The sequence below is a fragment of the Serinus canaria genome, chromosome 13, assembly GCF_022539315.1.
Source record: "Serinus canaria isolate serCan28SL12 chromosome 13, serCan2020, whole genome shotgun sequence".
Taxonomy (NCBI): domain Eukaryota; kingdom Metazoa; phylum Chordata; class Aves; order Passeriformes; family Fringillidae; genus Serinus; species Serinus canaria.
The window spans coordinates 9,678,751-9,702,611 of NC_066327.1; the positions used below are offsets into that span (position 1 = coordinate 9,678,751).

General features: G+C 42.5%; 1 protein-coding gene across 1 annotated transcript in view; it reads right to left on the bottom strand.

The window, feature by feature from the left end:
• The window catches only part of TRPC7 (transient receptor potential cation channel subfamily C member 7), a 57,765-nt gene that overhangs the window by 14,435 nt on the left and 19,469 nt on the right, over positions 1-23,861 (bottom strand). Inside the window, exons 3-6 of the mRNA XM_030229344.2 lie at positions 12,323-12,487; positions 7,681-7,897; positions 2,728-2,961; positions 679-943 (exon numbers count right to left, since the gene is read on the bottom strand). Coding sequence (XP_030085204.1) covers positions 679-943; positions 2,728-2,961; positions 7,681-7,897; positions 12,323-12,487 — 881 coding nt within the window. The remainder of the gene's footprint in view (positions 1-678; positions 944-2,727; positions 2,962-7,680; positions 7,898-12,322; positions 12,488-23,861) is intronic.

The following is a 23,861-nucleotide window of genomic DNA, read 5'->3' on the forward strand; positions in this document are numbered from 1 at the left end:
TGCTGAGCACAGATAGATGTAAATGCATCTGGTCTCACAAATCCTTCCATTAAAATGCACCCCGAGGCTCCAGGAGAGGTCTAGAATGCAAATTTAGCTCAAGGAGGGAAAGTAAACATTGTGTTACAGGTTACATGTGGCACAAGAGGGTGGTGTGGTAAAACTGCAAGGCAACAGCCACTTGCAGGACAGAAATGATGCTGGAAAGGTAATTTCTCCAAGAGGAGTGATGAGCTTAGCCCCAGGCTCACTGTGTAACACGTTCCAGGACTGACACATCAGATGCAGCATCCAATGTCTGCTGTGCACACAGTAACCACTGTGGGCTTTTGAACTAATTACCAGATGTACCAAAGTTATGAATATGCATTTGTAGTTTGGGTATTCAATACTTGTGTAGGTAAAAGGACTCTGTAATCACCGTAAATCGTGGTGTGTATTTGGGAGCCATCCCACAATAAACATACACTTCCTAACTTTGAACTGTTCGAGACCTTTTGTCCATCGCAGTCGGATATCGGTACTAGATCAATATCCATATTTTTAATAAATCAGTGGTACTAGTTTCCCTGCCAAAACCTGGGTGTGATTTCCCCCCAGAGCTGCAGCAGGAAGCAGCAGAGCAGAGGGCCAGAGGGGCCAGCCCTGCAGAGCAGCCTCCGTCCCGCGGGTACTCACGTTGTAAACGCGGGGTTGTACTTTGCACCAAGGTAGTAAGAGTAAAGGTTGAACATGCCAATCATGAAGGCTAGGAACACCATGATGAAGATGACCATGAACTTGAAGATGTCCTTCACGGTCCTGCCCAGAGAGATCTGCAGGGGGCCGAAGCTTTCGTTGGCTGGAAGAATGTAAGCAATGCGGGAGAAGCTGAGTACCACAGCTATGGCATACAGGCCTTCTGAAATGATCTGGGGATCCGAGGGGAGCCACTTGTTCCTGGCTAAAACAATACATGTACACTAGGTGTTAGTAACAAAAAGGGTTAGGTGGAAGCTGCTATGATAAACGACCCTTTTCCAGACTCAGTCTTGCATTTGGGTGGGAATTAAAGAGGAAAGAAAAAACACCAACTTTGGGGTATTTGTGCACTGGACCACAACAGGCTGTACAAATACAGTGAATTAGTTGTATTTTTCACATGGTAAAGGCAGGAAATTACCAAATCACTGGGATTTACTGAAGCCGCACAGTGAAAAAAACCCAGCATGGCTTTAAACAAACTTGGCATTTTCTGTTTCCTAGTTGAATATTAACTGTGCTGCACTTTCTCCATTTGAAGCTCTTGAGATGGAGAACCAAAACCACAACACAGTGGAGTATAGCTGTAGATTTGGATGCAGTATTTGGAAAGGCAGCATTAGGGAGAACAAGATCTTCTCTCCCTACCATTAGATAAGAAAGTTAGGATTTGTTCAGATATAGCAGATATAAACATTGTGTACCATTTTCATGTTCTCTCTAAATTAAAACCAGTTTCTGAAGTCTAGTCACTTTAATATTTTTACTTTAGAAAGCCCCAAATATGCATCATTTACCTAATCTGCTGAAATGTAAATGTTTTTATTAATATGGCTTATAAATGTCCTTGCATCAACTCAGGTTCTTGATGGAAAGATTGCCACTCACAGTTAAAACATGTGACATCCTCAGGGCCACAGCAGTAAACTAGGGCATTATTTGCAGCAATCTGAACCAAAGGAAAAGCAGCAGATGGAGGAATTCACAGGGTCCTCTTGGGAAATTCTGTTCTGGACCCTTTGCCCCTTTGTGTGGTGAACTCACTTTAAATGGGTGAGCAGCAAGCCAGAGAGGGAGAAGCCACAGCCTCATCTCTGTGGCTCTTGGCTTGTGTGGGCAGAGAGGGCTGCAAGAGGCTGGGCTGGTGGGGCCAGCCACATCCTGTGGCTCTGGAACTGCTGTGGCTCTGGGTGTGGGGCTGCAGTGGAGGAAGTGCTGCCTCTGCTCTCCTCTCCAGCCCAAGTGCAGCACCAGAACAACCACCAGGACACACAGGGAGCCACTGGTGTTCCTTAGTTCCTTCTGGAGCTGCTGCAGCCCTCCTGTGAGCAAAAATCCCCATGGGTTTTGCCCAGGTGCCATCTAGAGCTTGCAGAGGTGTGCAGTGTCTCCAGTCCCCACATGGGTGTGAAGCTCTGTTCATTTCTGTATAGCAAAGGAAAACCATTTCAGCCATCCAAAAGAACATTTTCAAGGCACTGCTGTAGCTTGCATTTCCCAGTGTCAGCACTTACAGTGCTACAGGCTCGACAAAAATGTAGGTTTTGATGAGCTGCAGCTATTTTTGTTGCTATTCTTATTTATTTTTGTAGAGGTGTTGGATGTAACAGAAATGCAGAGTTACTGCAGCCTCAGATTCTGTGTTTGTTCACACATTTCCCTCCACTTTCATTTGGAAAGCCAAGCAGATTAATTCATCTGTAATTTAAATTCTATTCTGCTCACTCAGAGTTCCTGATTACCTGTTGCTCACGCTACATTTTCAGGATGTGATTGACCTGAATGCAGCACAGGAGCAGAGGCTGAATGAGGTTTGGGTCCTTTCTGACTGGTTAGAAGGATGGCTGGAATGGGTAGATCCAGGGAAAATAATGTGGTTAATTTAGAAGAAAACGGTATAAATATCACAAAAAGAAAGCTGTTTTCAGTTCTGCCACACATTAACTTAAAAGAACAGGAAGTATTAGATAGCAAAAAGCATCTTACCATAGGTAAAGTAAGCAACTTCAGGGGGAAGGGTGACATTATTGAGGTCATCATCCTGAACGTACTGATCTACGTACTGTTGTGCCTCAGAGGCTTTAAGAAAAGCCATGAACCTGGCAGTGAATGATGCCACAAAGATGGACAGCATCCCAAAGTCCAGCAGGTTCCAGAGATGCACCACATATTCCCGTGGACCCTCTTCCCAGATCTCCTTGCACTCTGACCATATCATACCTGTGGAGGGAGCAGAACATCTTTAACTGGCAAACACAGAAGGTGTTTATTCAGACAGATCTGTTGTTTCCTGCTTCCAGTGGCTTCTAAGATCAAAGCAAAAAACTCTTTAATTGAACAAATTTATTGAGAATGTCATCTTTTCTTAAAAAATAATACCACCTTTTGTGATTATGAAGCAGAAATCTCAAAATGTCACTGTAGATGTCAATGGAAAAGCTGATTTCTGATGATGACAGAAAAAGCACTGTTCAGAAATTCTGATGACACTGGAAAATTCTACTGCTGATATATTCGGAGAAAATGTAGATTTCCTCTTGTCCCCAAAATGACCTTCCTACACTGTGGCACTGAAGATGGCACTGCTTGCTCTGCTGCTCTTTTCCTTCTTCCTTAAGAAAGTGGCTGTGTCCATTTTGAGAATGCAAACAGAACTGTTCAATAGTAAATTTAGTATTATTAAAAAAGCGTAAGACAGAAATTCTTCCAATTTCATAAAGCTTTCTGTATTAAATAATGAATTTGCATATATTAAAGTCTGAACTACCATTTTGAAGATGCTGAGTTTAGCCCAAATTTATGATTTCTGACAACAGACTTACAAATAAACCTAAATGGCAAACCCAGTGAATTCAAATATTGGACATCCATGTACTGGGAAGAGCTGCAGTGGACAAGTGAATTCAGTCAAAGAGCTCAGGTCAGATTCACCAATTTGCCCAACTTTCAATCCCAGCAGGGCTCCAGGGCCGAAATCTTGCTCCTGAATAGCGAAAGTGTTGGAATATTTAACCCACTGATAAATATTTCCTGCGCTCTACCCAGTCCTGTTTCCATAGCAGCAGCAAAATTCACATTTAATCAAGAAGGAGCAGCGCCTGCCAATTTCCATGTGACCTCCCGCAATCTTCTCCTTTCTGTGAACTCCTCTCATCCTCTCTGCTGGAAGCTCCCGTGGTGTGGCATGTAAATGCTTTTGCTTGGCTCCTTCTGCAGCTCCTGGAAGCACGGGGTGTCCCCAGAGGTGCACTGGGAAGCCGGGTTACAGAGAGGGAAACAGGTCACTGGGAATTTAGCCTGAGGTGGAGGGAGGAGTGGAGAGCTGCTGCTCTCAGTCCTTGTGCCTGGGGAAGGATTTAAAGAGAAACAGGAGCACCATCAGCCAAGGTCACAGCGAGCCTGTGAGCTCCACAGCCCTGGAGTCTGCCTGGAGATGTGCCCTGATTTAGGGCTGTCCTGGGAGAGAGCCTGAGGTCTGCAGAGTGCTGAGCAGAGGGCAGCAGAGGAACCTCCTGGCTCTCCTCCTCCGTGGAGCTTGGCTGTGTAAAAGCAGGAACTTCATCCCACACTGTCACTCACCATGAGTGAGAGTTAATAATAAATAGCCTAAGGGAGGAGGTGGAAGAATTGGTTTCTCAGGAATTTTCCTGGAGCAAGGATGAAATATTAAAGAAACACTTCTACCTTCAAAAAAAAGCATTCCAGAAATGATGGATAGGAGCCATTAGCCCTGTGCATTACACATGTGTGCTTTATAAAGGCACTAAAGCACTTAAGGGAATATCACAGGCATGGTAGCATTGCCCAAGAAAGCACTTGTTCACTGATGACCAGAAATGATTCCCATCCAAATTTATTTCTAATCTTGCTCACTTATATACCTAAATCACAGATTAATGAAGTAAGAAGTGTCTAAAACTGAGGAGTCTGACTAAAATTAGAACCTCTCTGTGAAAGTACCATGCTATTGGCCTATAATTTCCACCATTCTTTTCCTCAGCTTTGTGGCAATCCTTTTTTAAAATGTCTATTCAGGACAAGTAGAAAAGTTACAGAAATTACTTGGTCAGTACTGCTGGATAATTGTATATACATTGTGAGAGAGTAATTAAAAACTTTTCAGTAAAAGTATTGAGAAGAGAAAAATCAGCTAAAATTCAGGGGATGGGACATAAGATGAGGTGTAAGAAATAAGAAGTAGTTAGACAAAGCAGGATGTGATAAGATTGCAGTGTGGTGTTCCTGAGGCCCCCAATGGCTCTGGCAGGGGGCAGTTCCCTGAGTTTGATGCTCAGGGATGTGGGAGGTGAGCAGCTCCTGGCCTCCAGCTTCTCATGTCTCTTGTTCCCACAGCAGGGATAATCAGAAATGTCACCTTGATGGGCAGTTCTGGTTTCAGCAGGGGAAGGAGGGTCAAGATACAGGCACAGCCCATCTGGAAGGAAAATGGGAGTGTGCAAGAAGTGTTCACCACCTGTGCACAAAAGGGAACAGTTTGTCAGATTTTTATATCTGCTGGCCTGGTACATAAATCAGGAGCAGCTGATGCCTTTGAGCCTTCCTGTGTGCACCCAAGGCTGTTGGATTAAGAGATTAATAGTGCTCAGATTGCATCTACCCAAAGTTTAACTGCTACCCTGGCTGCTTTTCCAGGGGGGATTTAGAAATAAACCCCTCTGCTTTCAGTGCACACTTCAGCCCATGCTGTTCATGAGGAAAATTCAGCCTTCCTCATTGGAAGGCAAGGGATGGGAAGTCCTGGCCACAGGGAAGAGGCAGCCAAGGCAAGTAATGAGCCCTGGGTGCATGAGCCAGAATTGCTGGGCACCACACACAGAGGGGATCTTGGCCTTGTTTAACCTCATGAGATCCCCACAATTCCTTAAACTTGTCTGGACAATTCATCCCATCCTTCAGGTGTGCCAGCCTCAGCATTTTCCATCTGCCAGCTCACTAAGGGTGCACTTGAGCCCTCTGTGTCATTAATGCTGGTATTAAAAAACACTGTCCCCATACAGACCCTGAGGGACACCACTTGTCACCCATGTCCACCAGTGGACTCTGAGCCACTGGCCACACAACCTTCAGCAGCTTTCTTACACATTGATCAGTCCACCCACCAAATCCATGTCTCTGATTTAGAGAGAAGGATGTTGTGTGGGGATCCATGTCAAAGGCTTTACAAAAGTCCAGTTAAATGGCGCCTGCAGCTTGTCCTGGTGCACTTACACAGTCACTCCATCAGAGAAGGACACTAGGTAGGTCTGTGTTGGCCCCTTTAATTATATTTCTACCTGAATATAGGTATTTATAACATCTGTAAGATGTTAGCACCAAAAGCTGCCACCCTTAGTGCTTTTACAATCCTTGAAGTTCAGGGTCACACATGGGGCTCAACAAGTGCAGGTGTCTGCAGCCACGTGCACCAAACTTTCACCTCAGTATTGCTGAAACATTACTTGAAGCTTTATGGAAGCAGGCAGGTAAAATGGCCAGAGAAGACTGTCAGTGCAGATGTAGGCAGTCATTAGAAAATCTCATTATATTCAGGAGTCTGTACCATGAATCACCTTTCTTCTCCCAGAAAAGTGAAAACCTTCGCTTTAAATGAAATGTTTTCTTCTTCATCTCTCAGGAACTCAACAAGCAGACAGATACCTACTGCCTATAAGAAAAGAATACCTAGTTTAAAATCTAATCATCTTGTCCAACTGCTTTAATATAATTTTAAAAATATATCTTACAGTCTTACTCTATCCAGTCTGGCATCTATTCAGTATTTTCTAGCCTAATATCCTGTATGGGATTCTGATTGTCACAGGGATAGGGAACAAAGAAACATTGGCCAGGAAGTCATCAGATAGAGCAGCCATATCCTATTTTTCAGGGGAATTTAATGCCATCAGTACTTATGGAACAGTGGAATTATTTGCTGCAAGAAGAGAATCAAAATCATGGTGGTGAACAAAAATAGCTACAGAAGAGGTAGACAAAGATTCTACAGAGTTGATAAGCTCAATTTCCCAATAAATTCTCCTGAACTTGTTTAGATTAGTGATTCAAACTAAGTGACCTGCCAGGAGTAAACGATGCCTATAGGAAAAGTGAGACATCTGAATTTGTCTGAAACTCCTTAGAAATTTGACTTGTGCATGTGGCACACTTTCCCACTCAAAGGGTTCACCCACATGAATCCTTACTTTGTAATTGCTGAAAACCTTAATTTCTTTTGTAAGATTTGGGCACTGCACTGTTCTGTCACCAGTAAAAATTTCATACTATGCATTTCATAAAATCTAACTCTTACTTGCCTAGCAGGTTTCATCACTAGACCTTGGAGTGCACTACAAGAAAAGCAAATGACATTATACTCATTTTGCAGACAAAGACACTGAGGTTCAGTGAATTACAGTAGGATCCCATGGCAGGGTAATAAATCAGACAGACTCACCACACTTCTTTCTGCTCACTTTATCCCAGAGTGAAACCACTAGTTTCTATTATAATATTATCTTCTTTAAGATGCAATGATTAAATAAACAGAAATAAATAGGCAACATCTATAGCATTTATGATGGAAAGTGGAAAAATCAGGTAAATGAGAATTTGCTAAGCATTATTCACTCATTAATTCACTTAATTTACATTTTTCAAAAGTAGTGGCCAAGATCAAAGTCTTCTTCACTCCTCTTTTAGTCAAAACTCTTGACATCAACCTTTAGATTCATAGTCAGTTGTTTCAGTTTTGGGGAATTTTCTTGGTTTGGGTTTTTTGTTTGTTTAGCTTGGGGTTTTGTTGGGGTTTTTTGGTTTGTTTGGTGTTTTTTGTTTTTTTTTTTTTAATGTTTCTGTTTTCTTTGTCTTGTCACTGTGTAATATGCCATTCCTAATGAGGTTGAATTTCCACAGGGGACTTGTGGAGACTTTGGTTCTACTTACCCAATACCCACTTCATGATCAGCAGTTCTGTCCATGAGAACTGGGTTGTTTTGACTCTGAATATTTGTTTTGGATGATCCGTGATGGTTTCGTTGGGGAGATTTTTGACTCCTTCAAACCGATCGGAGGCGTTCACCACCAACAGTCCCAGGAAGATTGTGAAAGAAACTGCATGAGCCACAAACTTCATGAAAGGACTTCGAAGGGTTCGTCCCAGCTGCAATGGAACATGCCCAGTCAGAAGGTTTTTATTTACCCACCACAGCTGGCCTGCAAGCAAAGCTGAGTTAATAGAAGAAATAACAATTGATGATTTTCGAGTGTATCCGTAGCAAAAAAGAAGACAAGGCTGTCAGCATGGAAACAAGATACATGAAAATTTCTGTAAGCTAAACTATGTGCATAGGTAAATGTGTGTATGTGCCTTATTAAATTTCTGTAAAACTTTTGCCAGTGATATTGACACTAATTGCTTTTCACCAATGAACATAACAAGTTACTGTGTTGTAGTTAATGACTTAAGATCACGCTTTGTTAAGAGTATATAAGCTGAAGAACACACAGAATAAAAACTATTTTCTTAGACCCTGATCACATGTATGTATGTCACGTCCAACCAAACAGTGACATTTGATGTGATGTTCTAGATGCTTTTCACTATAAAATTTGAAACCTTTTGGCCACAGTGAAAAGGATTCAGTAATTGATTCTGGATCATCAGCTAAATCGAGTTCAGATTTGTGCAAGTTGTGATTTGCCATTACTAGACACTGTGCATTGGGTAATTTTCTATGCATGGCAATGTCTGACAGTGCCTCTGTAAACCCACATGTAATGTCTAATTGCCCTGGCCATATGGTGAGTGGAAAATGAAGAGCCAGGACATTTATATGAGAGACATGTTTGTTTGTGTGTGTGTTGTATGAATGCACTTGTGTGTCAATATAAATCCTAATGATGGATACAATTCTCCCCTCATATGTTAGAGTCTTTTATTAATGGTGAATTCTCGGTTCATTATCAATGTGTAAGAAATGGCCTTCTGTTTAAATATCCTTTAGTAATGCTTTTCATATGTTTTGCTGATAGTCTTCTCTCATAATTAGCACCAAAGCTGGAGAATTACTCCCACAATACAAGGATTTATTTCAAGACACTAAGCCAAGAACAAGAGCAGCAGGTCTTTTCACTACAGATAATTGTTCTGCTCTTCTTGACAAGCTTTCTTGGTTAATGAATTTAAATATCAGTCTTTAAATTTTAAATTTTCTGTGACCCAAGAAAACATTACTCCAGAATGATGGAAAGAGTAGAAGCATTTTCAGGAGCACTAGGGCCAAAGCCTGTAGTGTTGGACACAACAGGGAGAAATGGAAGAGTTGGCCTGGATGGGGTCATTCCAAACTCCCCTCAAAGCCAATTGGAATGTTTTTTTCACTTTATTACTCATTGATTAGGTATCACCCTTTTTTTTTTCTTAATGTCCACTGATTTGATAATAAAACTTCAGAGGAAAAAGGACATAAAAAGGAAATTACTTGTTTTCATATTTATCTCCAATAGCAGATTAATTCCAAGGACCCTGGTCTCTGCTTATGGCAGAACAAGAAATATTTCAAAAGCAGAAGTTTCTAGGTCTAGCAGAAATTCAAAGGAAGTACTAGGATTCTGGGGTTTATTTGCTTTTCTTATCAGAGTTTATAACATGTCAATAAAATATTTTACAAAGTTGACAAATAGGAAATCCTTTTGGAAAATGTGCATGCTTCTCAATAGCATGGATGAGTCAGCAAGAATATTTCAGGATAGGATAGGCTTAAACTTCATGGATTGTGTCCACAGTCTGTGCATCCAGAATGAATGAATGACTGACTGACCCTAAAACTGGTTTTAATAAATGAGTTCTGTGCAAGTGAATTAAAAAATATGTAAGGTTGGGGTACAAACTCCAGTCAATATTATGTACCAAATTTTTGTGGGTGGTATTTGGTATGGTACATTCTAACCCCACAGAGCTTCATTAAAGGCAATTTTCTGTTGGGGAGGACAGGCTCTAAAGTATGTTCTAGCTAAGAGACATCAGTGCAGGAATTTTGAATGTGAATTCCTCTATTGCCCTATGTGAAACTGCAGAATTTGATCATCATAAGAATGTGGCACCCAGTAGTGCTGCTCAGGACAGCTCCTATTGCAGTATTCCACATTAGAGATTTCCTCCATTTCTCTTGCTGCCTTGGTCCAGAATTGAGCCCCTGACTCACACCTGGGCACCTGTGAGTCTCTGAAGACAGGCCTGATATAAGTTAAATATCTTAACTGATTATTCCTGTGGAAAAATGATTTCTTTGCCCAGTTGTGTAACATCAGGATTGCTCCATCAGTAAAAAACAAATAAAACACTTGTAAATCTGACCAGGACAAAACTGGGCTGCTCAGAGTGGAGATGCTGCCTGTGTAGAATTTTCTGCAATAACACTGTGAGAGGAGAGCAGGCTCCTGGATCAACCTGCAGCCCTTGAAATTAACAGTGATGATTTTGGGTGAGGTACCAATTCTTAGGGAAAAAATTGTGTTTGTGATTCAGTTATTTCTATCACAGGCCCCAATCAAAAATCAAGACTACATTGTTCTGATCAAGGCAAATCCATGCATTAAAAGACAATACCTGTCTGAAAGAAATTTCAATTGGGCTTTGTGCTAGAAGGTTAAATGTGGTTTTTTCACAGCCTAGTGGGGCGAAAAGGAAGGAACATTGAAAAATGAGAATGCATGAAAGGTTTAGGATAATGAAATCAAAGCTGATGAAAAGCTAAGTATTCCCCTCCCCCCATTTTAAAATTTTAATATGCCTACCTCAAGAAATTAAAACCAAGTAACTTTCTAAATAAGTTCTAACTTCTGTTGTAAAACTGTTTTAGTTTTAGCAGGGGGTTGTCTCAGTTTCTTTCCTCTTAGTTTTTATCTTTTTCTTTTAAATTCTCCACTTATTTCTAGTCTAATTGTTCTTCCCACCTATTGCCATAGTCAAACGTGGCCTCTGTAATTCTGAGACTGCACCACAAATGTTGCTGTTGGCTGTTGGTGTGCCAACTGCCAACACATTCAACAGAGGTGAAGGAAATTGAACAGCTTCATGAATCCCTGCTAGACTGGGGTCTGACACGAAGGAATCAAGGTGGAAATTCCACACAATAATTCCCTCTACAACCCAGCCAAAAGCACCCACAGCACAGCCTGGATTTCACAGGAACTTCCCAGTGAGCACCTCTGAGTCCTGGCTGGTACCCATGAAAAACGAGGGGCTTTGTGTTGGTACAGACCTCGAGGAGATGAAGTTACATCCTCATATCCTCTAACACAAAGTGCTCCTCTTGGAGCTATTTTGGAGGAGATCAAGGCTTAAATGTGTTTTATTATCTCAGATGTACTGAAGGACTTTTTCTGGTTGTATCAATATGTGTTTGAAATTATAGTCTTTCCTCAGTACTCATTGATGGATCTATAGCTACCTGAGTTTGAGACATCTAGAAAGGATTCCTCACTGGTGTTTAGAGGAAGTGAAAGAATACAACACCAGTGCCAGGGGGTCATTTTTATCAAATTTAAGTACCTGTGACAAGCCTCCTGCAGAAGACATCTACCTTGTAAGGGAAGATGTTGCTGGCTATTGCTGGATGTGAAATGACCTTCTCCCCTGCCACCCCTTTTTCTGTGGCAAGAGCAGTGCCAAAGCTATTTATCACTCAGTCACACACTTATTTATCTCCACTTGTTTGAGCAGATTCTTTCAGGATGAAACCTCTACAGATTTCATACCACAAAAAACTTGAGATTTTACCTAAGTTAATGTTTGGTTCTGGTCCTTTGACCTCTAGGTCTCAACAAACTCTCTTCCTCCATCTGATCTATATTTAGGTATACAGGAGTATTCCAAGTTTCATCATCTCTTCCCTCAAAACCATAAAGATTTTATGATTAAGTTTAGTCCTTGCTACAACACTAAGTTGTTTCCTGGGGCTTGCCAGAGTTTCAGGCCCGTATGTCATGATAATGTTCCACTAACTAAAACCACAAAAGTGCTCTATTAACTAAAACCACAATAATGCTCCACTTACTAAAACCACAATAATGCTGCATTAACTAAAACCACAATAATGCTGCATTAACTAAAACCACAATAATGCTCCACTAATTAAAACCACTAGCTCAGAAAAAAGGAGGAAAGGTAACAAAGGAGCCCTGAAGAAGGGAGGAACCCACAACAAAAAGTGCATAAAGCAACAAGAATTTAAACATCAGAGTTAACTAGAACAAGAGTCACCTCCTTTGGTGGTTCTTCCATTTTTTTCTTCACTCCACTCCTATGTTGTTATCTCCTACACATTTTTTCTTCTTTTTGTTTTCTTGTCACCCATTCCCTTGCCCTCTTTGCCCACCACCCCACTTCTTTCCCTGTAAAGATGAGTCTCAGACCATGGCAGTTCTATTTGTGTCTGTCAAGCAACACCCCAAGCCTGCTCTCCCCAGGGCCAGCCTTACAGGATGCCATGAATCACTTCCCAACATCTTTATGGAAAAATCTGGGGTTTCAGTCCAGGCCCTGGGTGAAAATGCCTGCAAAGAGCCCATCAGGAGTTTGTACCTTGCTGCAGGGAGCAATCCAGTAGGCTATGGCAAGGAAGGGCAGCCCGATGGAGACCCCAAAAACAGCCAAGAACTTCACAGCGATGGATTGCTGCCGTAAGCCTGAGAGGTTCTCGTACCACATGGTGAGCAACTGCTGCTGGCAGTTGGGGTGAGCCACGAACTGCAAGGAAAGCAGAAACAGAGACATCAGGAGCATTGTCTGAGGAGGAAGAGATTTCAGGGAAAAACCTTCTGAACTTGCCCGTGGAACATGACAGGTCCTGTCCATAAGACAAACAAACAGAAAACTGCAAACCAGGCAGGCAGGACCCCCGGGTGGTGGCAGAACGTGCATCACTTCTGCTGCTTGTCTTCTCTAGAGAAAAGCTGGTTTTGTATGGTTAAAGAGCAGAATGTCTGAGCTGAATCCCAACATCCATCAGTGGTCAGCACTGGCAAAATGCCTCTGAGCAAGATTCCCCTTGGGGTAAGAGAGTGAGCCCTGAGATTCAGAAAAGACACAGAGGGGCTTGGAAGTCAAGCTGAAAAACACTGTGATGACTTTGCCAAGGCCATTGACACAGCAGCTTAACACAGCACTAATATTAAATTGTTCTATTCACTTTGTAAAGACCAAAAGGGAGCCTTTCTGCAGGGCTCTCCTGCAAATTATGAGATCTGGCTGGTATTTTGCTACTTTAAATGCTTTATCTCAGAGTACCTTTCAAAACATGACAGCTCATTCTTTACTGATAGGACAAAAAGACAAATTCAAAAGCAGCAGGAGAAGCTGTGGTGCTCTGGTACAGAAAGTACCTGTTTTGTACCCTGTAACTGGGACTCTCCAGTTTACTGTTCAGAAGTAAAAAAAAAAAGAGGTAAAAAGAAGGTGAATGGTAGAAAAGTGAAAAGGGCAGTTTCTTAATGGCAAAATTACAGCACCACCAGATCCTACCTAACAGTTTTATAATAAAAGATTAAATTTTATTTCATATTGTTCTTTGAGGTGATTGAATTTAGAATGTGGCTATTTTAATCACAAGGAAGGACAATTGAAATGCAAAAGAATAGAAAGAAAAAATGAAAAACAAATATGTTGCTGGTGCAGCTAATTTCATAAGTGGAACTGAGGGTTTCATTTATTAGTTCTGTGGCTGAATAAATGTTCCTAGGAGGGAAATATAAAATGCTCTGCTCTTTCAAAGAGTAGAACTTCCTGGAGGTGAAGGGGAGAAGGAAGGGGGTCAAGAAAAAAGGAGAGGAGGAAAAGCAGAGGCTGCTGAGGGCTCGGGGGTGACAGGGACAGGGATGGGGACAAGGACAGGGACAGGGACCACACCTGGCAGCCACCCCTTGCCCTGGATCAGCCAGCTGGAGGATTTCAGCTGCCACCTGTAGTGTTCTTGGAACTGAAAAACAGCGGGAATTCTAACTGTGCTTTCATCTTCACTACCTGTGAACGATGATCGATTGGGGAACTGACCGGACTCTGTTTGAGATGTTTGCATAACAGAACTGCTACTGTTCAGGAGGAAATGCAGTTGCACAGTAATTAGGATTGCTCTGCAGTAACACTCTTCCTTTATTAATAGCACATTAGCATCTGTTTAAAATATGCTTTTGGCATGAATTAGGCTTTGGGGTCTACATTTCTCAAAAAGAAGAAAAAAAAATAAAAAGAAAATAAGACTCTACCCCTTCCACTGAATAAATCAATCAATGGATGGGTACTTTTAACTTCCTTTGTCTTTAGAATTTTTTCCTGGAAATATTAACATTTTAATATACTTTCTTTTAAGCTGTTTTCATGGAAAAGAATGCTTTCAAAAAAAAAAAAAGGTAATTATAAATCATGAGTCCTAGTCTTTCTGAGCATTTAAAGTTTAAGGTTGAGGTGATGACAGCAGTGTTACAAGGAGGCATTTCCTAATGCCTGGTGTTTATCTTTGTTGCTGCTTGGGCTTGTTATCTTCCTGGCAAATGGACAAAAAATGAAGTGGGAGGATGCTCAGTAGAGAATTGATTCCTTTTGCAAAGTTTCTTTTCAGGTATCATGAATTCAACCCCACTTGTAGTGGCTCATGGGAAGGGAAATGAGACTGGTGGATGTGCAGATTTCTGGGATGAAGGGCCCAAGCAACACCCAGACTTCCTCCTCCTGTTGCAATTGTTCAGGATTGATTCTAACAAAGAAATTCAGTTGTCCTTGGCAATGAGACAGTCAAAGACTTCTGGTTGGCATTTCAGAGACTTCATCAGACATTTTAATCTGTCCATTTTTTCAATGTGTCTGGAAACAGCTACAATAAAAATACAAGTATAGGAAAATTGAGAAGGAATTGCCATAAAACCCAGTTCAGTGGAACAATTTATTTTGTACAAGGCAATAAAGACAGGCAGAGTGCCAGAGAGCCTAGATGATGCTCATCTGTCTTCTGTTTGGCCCAAATCCTCCCATTGCCCACACCAGTCAGGATTTTCCATGACTGGGTCCACTCCTGGGTCAGGGGTCTCATCAGCCCCTCTGGACATCTCAGCCCTCACTCCAGACATGCTGCAGATCATACAGAGGAAGCTTTCCAGATAAAACACCAGGACAGGGATCTCTTTAACATTCAGGGCAAACAGAACAGAAAGATTTCCTTGGGGAAAAGTGGAAAACTCTGTTTATTTAAAAAGCAAAATACTCACAAACATGAAAAGATTGATAATATTAAACCATGGAACCTCTTGTTGTTCTGAAGAGATGGCAAATTCAGGAAGTCCTTCTGTGGATTGGAGAGAGAAAGTCTTTTTTGTGGGTATGTCCTGGGTTTTCCCTGGTCTCTCCAGGGCTCAGGTCTGGTGTCCCAGCTGCAGAGCAACCTGGAGGGGTCCTGCATGATAATCCTGGTGTTCCCAGACTGAACATCAGCTGAACAGCTCCAAAAAACCTTCCAGCCTCAGCTAACTAAAGAAACCTAACTAAAATCAAAGGAGAGCTCTCTCCTGCTCCCTGTCCGTGCTGCAGACAACACAGGCAACACTGAGAGCTGGAGCTCTTTGTTTTTGAATACAGCCACAAAAAATTATCACTGCTTTTCCTCTCCTTTGCTCTTGGATCTAATTTTAAAGGCACAAAATTTATTTCTGGGCTAAACAGATGAATGGGGATACAATTCAGCATCATCAAGTCACCCCAGGACATCTTTCTCTGATTATTACAAAAATGAGGGGAAAATAAGTTAAGGACCAGAGATTATAAGATGATAATGAGTTAGAGCATGAATGAGTTTGGATCTGTTGTTTGCTTACAGCAAGCAGTACAGTTTCCATTGTTTTCTCTCTCAGACATTAATGAGACACCCAGTGACCCCTTGGGCTCTGCCAGCCCTCTCTCTATCAACATTTCAGAAACTGGACCTAGATCTCCCCAGAGATGTTACATTTCCCTTTCTCTCTTCCCTGGGAGTGGGCACTGACACCAAGGTAAGGGTTCCACTAATGCTTTGGTGAGACACTTGGGCATGGAGAGCAGAGCTTGAGACAAAAGCTTCAAGGCAGAGCGCTTCAAAGCATAATGACAAATGTGTGATGTGTGATATTGAATTTCAGAGGAATGAATGCTGCAGTGCTTTTTCAATGTTCCCATTAAATGCCCTTTTCCTTTCCTCAGTGCTGGAAAATGAGGCAAGGAGGCTTTTAGGGACAAACCTGGGTGCTCCTGAGCTGCAGACAGGAGAGAGCAGTGAGAGCAGGGCTGTGCAGAAGGGCAGGAAATCTCTGATTGAAATGGAAGCACTGGCAGTGGAGGGGATTGCCTGGCTCCAAAACCAGCCTCTTAAAAGCATTGAGTGCTTTATCTCCTGGGCAGAGTCAGTAAGGTAATGCATCAGGATCTGCCAGCTCAAGCACAAGGTTTGCCAGTGCTTCTGCATTCAGAAACCACAGGGGAGCTTTGCTGGCCCCAGGGCCTTGGGATCCCAGTAGAGGGCAGTGGATTTTCCTGGTGCTGCTGTGTGTACCTCTTGATATAGGAAGGAAATTGTTCTTCCCTCCAGCCTAACACTCACAGAGCTTAAGTTAAAAAAGGTTAAAAAACCCCATAATAAAATCACACAGCAGTCAGCTCAAACAATGGAGCCACCACAGCAGCATTTTTGAGAGGCAGTGGAAGACTCAGGTAAGTACTGACACCTCCAAAAGCCCTGCCCTGTGCTACAGGGGATTAAATAAGAGACATGAACATTTATCTGGAATATGGAAAAAGTTTCTCAAAGAGTTCAGTGGGAATTGAAAGGACCCAAAGGAAGAGTTTTACATGTAGGAATCAAGAGGGTTTGTCAGAGACCACTGTGGATACCACACAGAGTGATCACTTTTCCACATTTCTATTTAATTTGATGAGTGACAGCTCTCTCTGGTCACTTACCATGTTATATGCATTGTGGGGAAACACTCCTGAGCTCCTATGACACAATCAGGGGTTTTCCTTAGCATAGTTGCTCATAAAAGCAGGAGTTTCACTCCACAGATGATAAAGTGCCTTTATATTCTATAAACATATAGAAAGTTACTTCTGATAGAAAACACTGCAATAGAAAGACTTTAATTTTATAATTTCCTATTAATAGAAGGTAGAGGAGAGGAGAGGAGAGGAAACGGGGGAGGAGAGTGGAGAGGACGGCGGAGGAGAAGGAGCAGTCCTGCCCAGGAGCCGGATGATCGGAGAGGACGAGGAGAGGAGAAGGACGCCGAGTAGAGGAAGGAGACGCGGAGAGGAGACCTGGAAGAGGAGAGGATCAGGTACTTGCAGTGAGAGGACGAGAGAGGCGAGGCGAGCAAGGGAGTACGGGAGAGGCCATTGCGGAGAGTGAGATTCGAGAGATTAGAAAAAAGGAATAGGGATAGTAGAGGATAGATATAGAGTAGATGAGAGGAGAGTAGATGAGAGGGTAGAGGAAGCATGAGAGTATCGTCTAGTATATGAGAGGAGATTAGATTATATGATAAGGCGAGGAGCTGAATCATCTTATATTAATTCAGTGAATTAGATCGAGAGAGAGAGGAGAGTATATGATATGATAGGAGGGAGCTTCTCTTCCTTCTCTTCTCTTCTCTTCTCTTCTCTTCCTTCTCGTCTCTTCTGTCTTTCTCTTCTCTCTCTTTTCTCTTCTCTTCTCTTCTCTTCTCTCTCGTCCTTCGCTTCTCTTCTCTTCTCTTCTCCTTCTCTTCTCTTCTCTTCTCTTCTCCTTCGCTTCTCTTCTATTCTCTTCTCTCTCTTCCTTCTAGTAGCGTAGAGGATAGGATCTTAGACTTCAGACGTATAGAGCTTCAGATTAGAGATTCTCTCTTTTGTACCGAAAATGTGTGTCAGCAGAAATAAGAAAACTTATGGCAAGACAGCAAAGAGACAGAGGTCAGCTTCAGATGATTGGAATTAATTGTGCAGAAAGGAACCAGTATTTCTTTTATCACTGAAATAATTCTATTTCCCTTAAAAGTACAGAAATCTACCACTGAGGCAAAAGAATGAACCACTCAGACAGGATCATCTCACTTTGCTAATGAACCCTACACTGAATAGCCAGGGGCTGTGCAGGAAGGCAAAACTCATCAGTGCAGCAGTGAAAGCAGATAAAGCCCTGCAGATCAGAACTAACAACATGAACCTGGGACTATAAAGTCCTGAGGTGCTCCTGTGTGTCCTCTCAGCTTGTGCCTTCCTGTCAGCTTCATGGCAAACTTCAGTGTGTTCAGTCACTGAGGGTGAGCTGAAAGGGAGCTGCATAAATAGACTTCCAGGAGAACATTGGGGATGTCAAGAGACACTGGCAGGGGCAGGGATGAGCAATTTCTCTTTCCATCATGTAGCTGCATTCATGTCCTTGGAGCAACCTTTCTGGGTTCATTATTAAGCATTTCTCTTTTGATGTAGCTCTTTGCTTCTGCAAACCTACATTTATTAACACATTTTAGGCTGCAGCAGCTGCTCAAAGGAACCCTGGGCTGGGTGTGTAATGCTCCAAATGCCAGAAATTTGAGGGCAAATGCTGACTCAAACGAGCCATTCAAAGGGTTTCAATTGGCACCTTGTGCCCCTGAACTGCCAGCCCTGCCCATGGCAGGAGGGCTGGACCTGGGGGATCTTTAAGGTCCCTTTCCAACCCAAACCATTCTGGGGTTCTGTGCTGTCAGGAGCAGAGGAGCAGTGCTCCTGCAGGGATCCACACACTGGAAAAGCCAGGTGGGATCTGGACCACACACACTGTGTGCTCTGGAAAGGTAAAAGCACATCAGAATAATCACAAAGCCTTCCTGACACCTCTCAGGCAAACCCAGCCTGAGCTGAGCTTGCCATGCTGGTGCTGCCAGCAGGACAAAGCCAGGGCTGCTCTGGAAGGGGAGCTGAGGCTTCCTTGGCAGCTTTCTGGGCAAAACCAGAGGGAAGGAGGCAGGCAGGGAGGGAGGGAAAGCTGGGCTGGCTGCACAGGCAGGGCTGTGCTTCTCCAGCAAAGCCTTCACCAAAGGGGAAATGCAATCATCCTTTCTCAGCAGGTGGCTGAACACTGTGGGAGTATCAGCAAACATTGGCAGGGCTGGGAAAACCTCAGGGCAAGGTCAAAGCAGGTGATGGCTGCTCTTCCCTGAAGGGTGAAAAATACACTGCCATTTCAGCACAGAGGAGCAGATAAACCAAGAGGCAAACACATGCCCACATGCAAATAAGAGGGGAAAAAATCACTGAATGTGTTAAAATAAAACATAGTTTCTTTGCTTTTGTAACACTTCTCCCTTTTGAAGATTCCTTGGATATTTTAAGCATTTTTAAGACTTGAAGCCTAAATAAAGGGTCTGCGTTTACACTGAATAAAATACTTTTCTTGAATGGAAACATACTTTTTGAGGGGCAGGAAAAAAGGTGGAAAATGTGTCAAAACATTTTTTTTTATCCAGTAAAAGACCCGTTACAGATTTGTTTCACTTGATGCAGAGCAGAAGAGGACAGAGCTCAGAGGGAATTCCTGGAGTTTGCTGGAAAACACACAGAGCAGGGAAAGACCAGCACAGGCAGAAGCCTTTTCTTATCTCTGCTCTGTGAACTTCCAAGTGAACAAAGACCCCTTTGTTTTGCAGAAATTATTCTGAAACCTTAGCCAGAAGCAGGTGGGATTTCTATATATTGTGTATTTATTTCATGCTCTGGAGTCAGAAAAAAAATTTGCCTTTAGCAAATGTATGCACTATTAAATTCTGGCAGCTGAAATTGTCAGGGGGTAAATATGGCTGGAACTTGGTTCACTCTGCTTTGCAAGAGAGGCAAATAAAACTGCAGAAAGTTTAAGAAAGAAATAGAAAAGTACATGCCCTACTGCTAATGAATTAGAAATAACAAGTAAAGTTTCATTCCAAAGACCCACAAAGTGACACTGGGACGTTTTCACAGACAAATATCTGCTCTAATTATAGCTAAATTCTATCCATGGCCATGGGCCCTGTTCTAAAAACACTCTGCACCAGGCTAACCTTACAAGAGAGAGTAAAAACAGGACCAAAATCCTTTGCCCACATGCAAAAGAAAGGTTTTCATGGATGAGAGAAAATTCAGCTGATCAATTCTGGTTTCAATGGGATCTGACCACAGCATGCAGGGAAGCACTGTGTGACAAGAGGTCCTCTGAGGTACTGCTGCAGACACCCAGAGAAGCAGGAAATGTCCCTGCCCTGAGGATTCTGCAGCTTCCCTCTGTCCCTGGGGCTCATTTGACTGTCTAATGGCATCACACAAATATTCATCAGGCTCTTGCTCATCCTGCAGATGAGCTTTGTGGCAGGCTTGGTGAATATTCAGACCTGCTGACTGGAGTTTAACTTCAGTGGTTTTAACCCTGCAGCAGAGGGGAAAGGTTTGTATTTGTGAGCAAGGCCCAGATGAGCCAGGATTATCAGGGAAAAAAACCCAACTAATTGGGCAACTTCAGCCTCTGAGTTACATTTAGGGCATAAACCCACAAGTATTTAGAACAGTTTTAGTGATGAATGGCACCTTTCACAAAACCTTTCACATGGTTTCCTTCTGAACCAAAATGTCTTTGCTATTAGAGCCATTTGGCAGAGGGCAAATACTCCCACCAAAACCCAGGAAACTCACATTTTATTGAAATCCAAATCTGGATCCACTTGCTGGTTGACCTGAGTTATCCAGTACAAAATTATAATTTTGAGCACTTAAAACCTTCACATAGCTCCAGTTTACAGCCACATCTCCTTCCTGTGACTCATTGTGCTCTGTAAAACAAGAGGGTTTGGGGCAGATCTGCTCCCTGCTGAATCAGAGGGTGCATTCCCAGACTGGGCTCCCACTCTGCAAAGGTGGCAGGGGACAGAAGCAGGGCACTGAAGGTCACCCCAGTGCTGGTGAGGCTGCCCCAAAGCCCCTGTGTGGCTCAGCCCTGGAAAGGGCAAGGCAGGATCCTGCCAGGGTGAGTGATGGGGTGGAAACAGGCTTTGAACAGGCACAGCTTAAAACCCTGTGAAAACAAGCTGGTCTAACAGAAAACAAAAATAATGGGGTAAATAAAACTGCCAAGCCCACTGCAAATGAATTTTGCCCATTGACACTAATGCTCTTCAGCACTGACTGGAAAGGCAAAATGAATGATAATAGTGGAAGGGACTTTTGTTGTTCTCCTGTTAATTTTAGACCATTTGAAATGAAATGGCAAGTCTGATATGTGTGATGTGTGTAACTAGAAAATGTAGAGATAACACAAATTCTTTGGTTGGTTCTGTTTAAACCTTTCTTTGCCTTAAAGTTTCTTTATAATTTGACTTTTCTGAGATAAAGACTGGGCTTTTTTGGGCTCAGCATTCTCCTCTAGGGTAGGGAATGAGGTGGTTGGCTCTTTGGAAAACTTCAGTTTCTTCTTCTAGCATATTTTCTGAAGAGATTTATTGTTACTGTCTGATTTCTCCTCTTTTTACATATATGAATAAATCTTATCACTGAATTATTTATCTGAAAACAAGAAACTGAATTGCAAGTCCCAGCCTTTAACACTCCGGGATTTTCATATCTGTGCAAAATCAAAACCAATTGAAAATCTTTATCATTGAATTATTCATCTGAAAACATGCCACAATAAAAAACTACCAAACAACAATGTCCCTTTGGTCTCTAAAAAAAATATCCACAGAGGGCACAGAAGGAGAGATTTAAAACATTGCCTATGGGGATTTAGGCAAAGTCAAAACTGGAGTCAGCTAAGGTCAGGTTTGTAGCAAACCATATTAATTGCCCTTTTGTATGGTAATTTTATTATTAATTATTAATAAAGGTAATTTTAAGCCCTTTCATCAGTGATGTACATCCATGCAATGGTTTTCATGTGTTCTTGTGCTCACTTGTCTGTGTCTTGTGGACATTTAAGACCCTGTGACACTTTGCAAATGGAAATAATTAAGTCTGCATATTACAGTGAACTGGGAATATTGCAGACAATATTCAGGATGGAGAAATGATTCATTGAAACCTTAAGAGGATGGATGGATGTGCAGGAAATAACAAAATGAGATTTGTCAAGGAAAAGAAAAGAAATTAAAACATCTGGGAAAAAGGAAATAATCAGAGTCACAGATTTTAGTGGGAGGAAGGAACCTTGCTAATGAAAAACTCAGATATAGAAATGCATTCTGTGGGGAAGGGAAGTAACTCCTTCCCTTTCCAATCTCTGTCAAAACATCTGCAACATGCAATTAAAAATGTAAAAAGAAAAATTACACGGATTAGCTTTAGAGTCCAGAATGACCACAGTGTTTCCACTGACATTAAATTACATTTTACAGTATTCACTGGCTCTCCCCTGATACTTTCCTTCCCACCACCACTGTCCAGGCCATCAATAACTTCACAAGACCTCAATTGCATATTCCTGAAACTAAAAAGTGGGAAAAAAAATTAATGAGGGCTTGCAGAAACAAAAATACAACTTTCTGAAAGCCCTTTTGATTGAGAAGCTCTTCTCCTTGGGGCTTCTCATCAGATGCAAACCATTACCCTGTCCTGTTCCAAGGCATACCTGTGTGTGCTACAGCCCCTGGGGCAGTGACAGGTCAGTGCTTGTCCTGTGAGAAATTCCTAAACTGAAGTTGTGGATGTGGATGATTCACCTGGGTTGCCCAAATGCAGCTTTCCATGGGTGCTCAGGCTGGTGTGCAGGTGTGGCTGTGCCCAGAACCCTGCAGGATAACTGCAGCCAGAGCAGAGAGATCTCACCCACCATGGCATGTGGCAAAGGACACTCCTTGTCCTCCTACTGCCACAACTTCTGGTCACTTCTGGGTTGCTCCTGCCCTCTGTTCCCCACCTTATTTTCCTGGGCAAAACCCAGCTGTCCCAGGTAAGCTTCCTGAGGATGCTCTAGTGGAGCTTCTCTGGGGCAGTGTCTGTTACTGCACCTTTGGGGGCAGAGCTGTCCCTTCAGCACAGGCAGGGCTGCCTCTCCTAACCTTCTCCAGCTCCAGTCAGGCTGTTGCAGCAGTAAATGAGAGCTGGGACTTCTCATGCCCTCAAGCATCTGAGTCATGTGACTGACACAGTGAAAAGTTATAATCTAATGCAGCCATGACTATTCTGTTCAGAGCATCCTCCATATGTTAATTATTAATAATACAGTTATGAAAAAAGTTCCTGTTCCAGCTCTCTCTTAAATAGGATTTACACAGCCATCTGGTGTTCTGTGGAATTCTTATTTTTTTTCCCCAATCCAATTTGTGTGTCTTACTGTTAATTAAATTAAAACTCGTGAAAGAAGAAGGTGCTCTGGCTTTGTGGTGGCTATGGACAGAGCTGCTGAGAAGACAGAGGTGGGCACTCAACATTTGCAATTAAAAGAATAGAGCAATGATAATTTTGCCATTGGGAAAGAAGGGAAATGAATGTCACCTCCTACAGAGGAGCAAGAGCTGTACACCTACAGAGAAGCCACAGCTTTCCACCTAAAGGTAAATGCTGACACAAGTCCCCTGCCAGCATTAAAGAGAGACAAGAAAGGATCATATTGGTACAGACTAAAATGAGAACATAAAATGTGTGCATCTGTGCAGCTGATGTACAGCAGCAGAATGGTTTTGTTGTAAGACATCAAAACTTTAATTTTCTCACTGTTGGCTGTCCAAGGGCAGTTCCAACCTCTGAACCTCTGCCTCTCAAAGTAGAAATCGTATTCTGGCTTAATTAGAAATGAGTTCACACAGAGCAAAAATGTGTGCTACCCTTACATTTCAAGTACCTGGGTGAAAACAAATTGGTTTGAATGTTTCAAGAAAAGAAAAAAACCATTACTACCAAATTTTCAATCAAGAGCACAGTGAGCTTTCAGATGTTGTAAACCTGCATGAGGCAACCCATGGCTACAGAACTCATGGTCCTCGGGATCAGAACTTCACCTTAGCAACTCAAGCCACTTTTGGTCATAATCCACCAAAACCACCTGTCCCACCCTAATGCTGCTTTTTATTTTGCCACTTCTGTGAGCAGCTGCTGGACCCCACCAGAGTTTGGTCTCCCTGTGAGA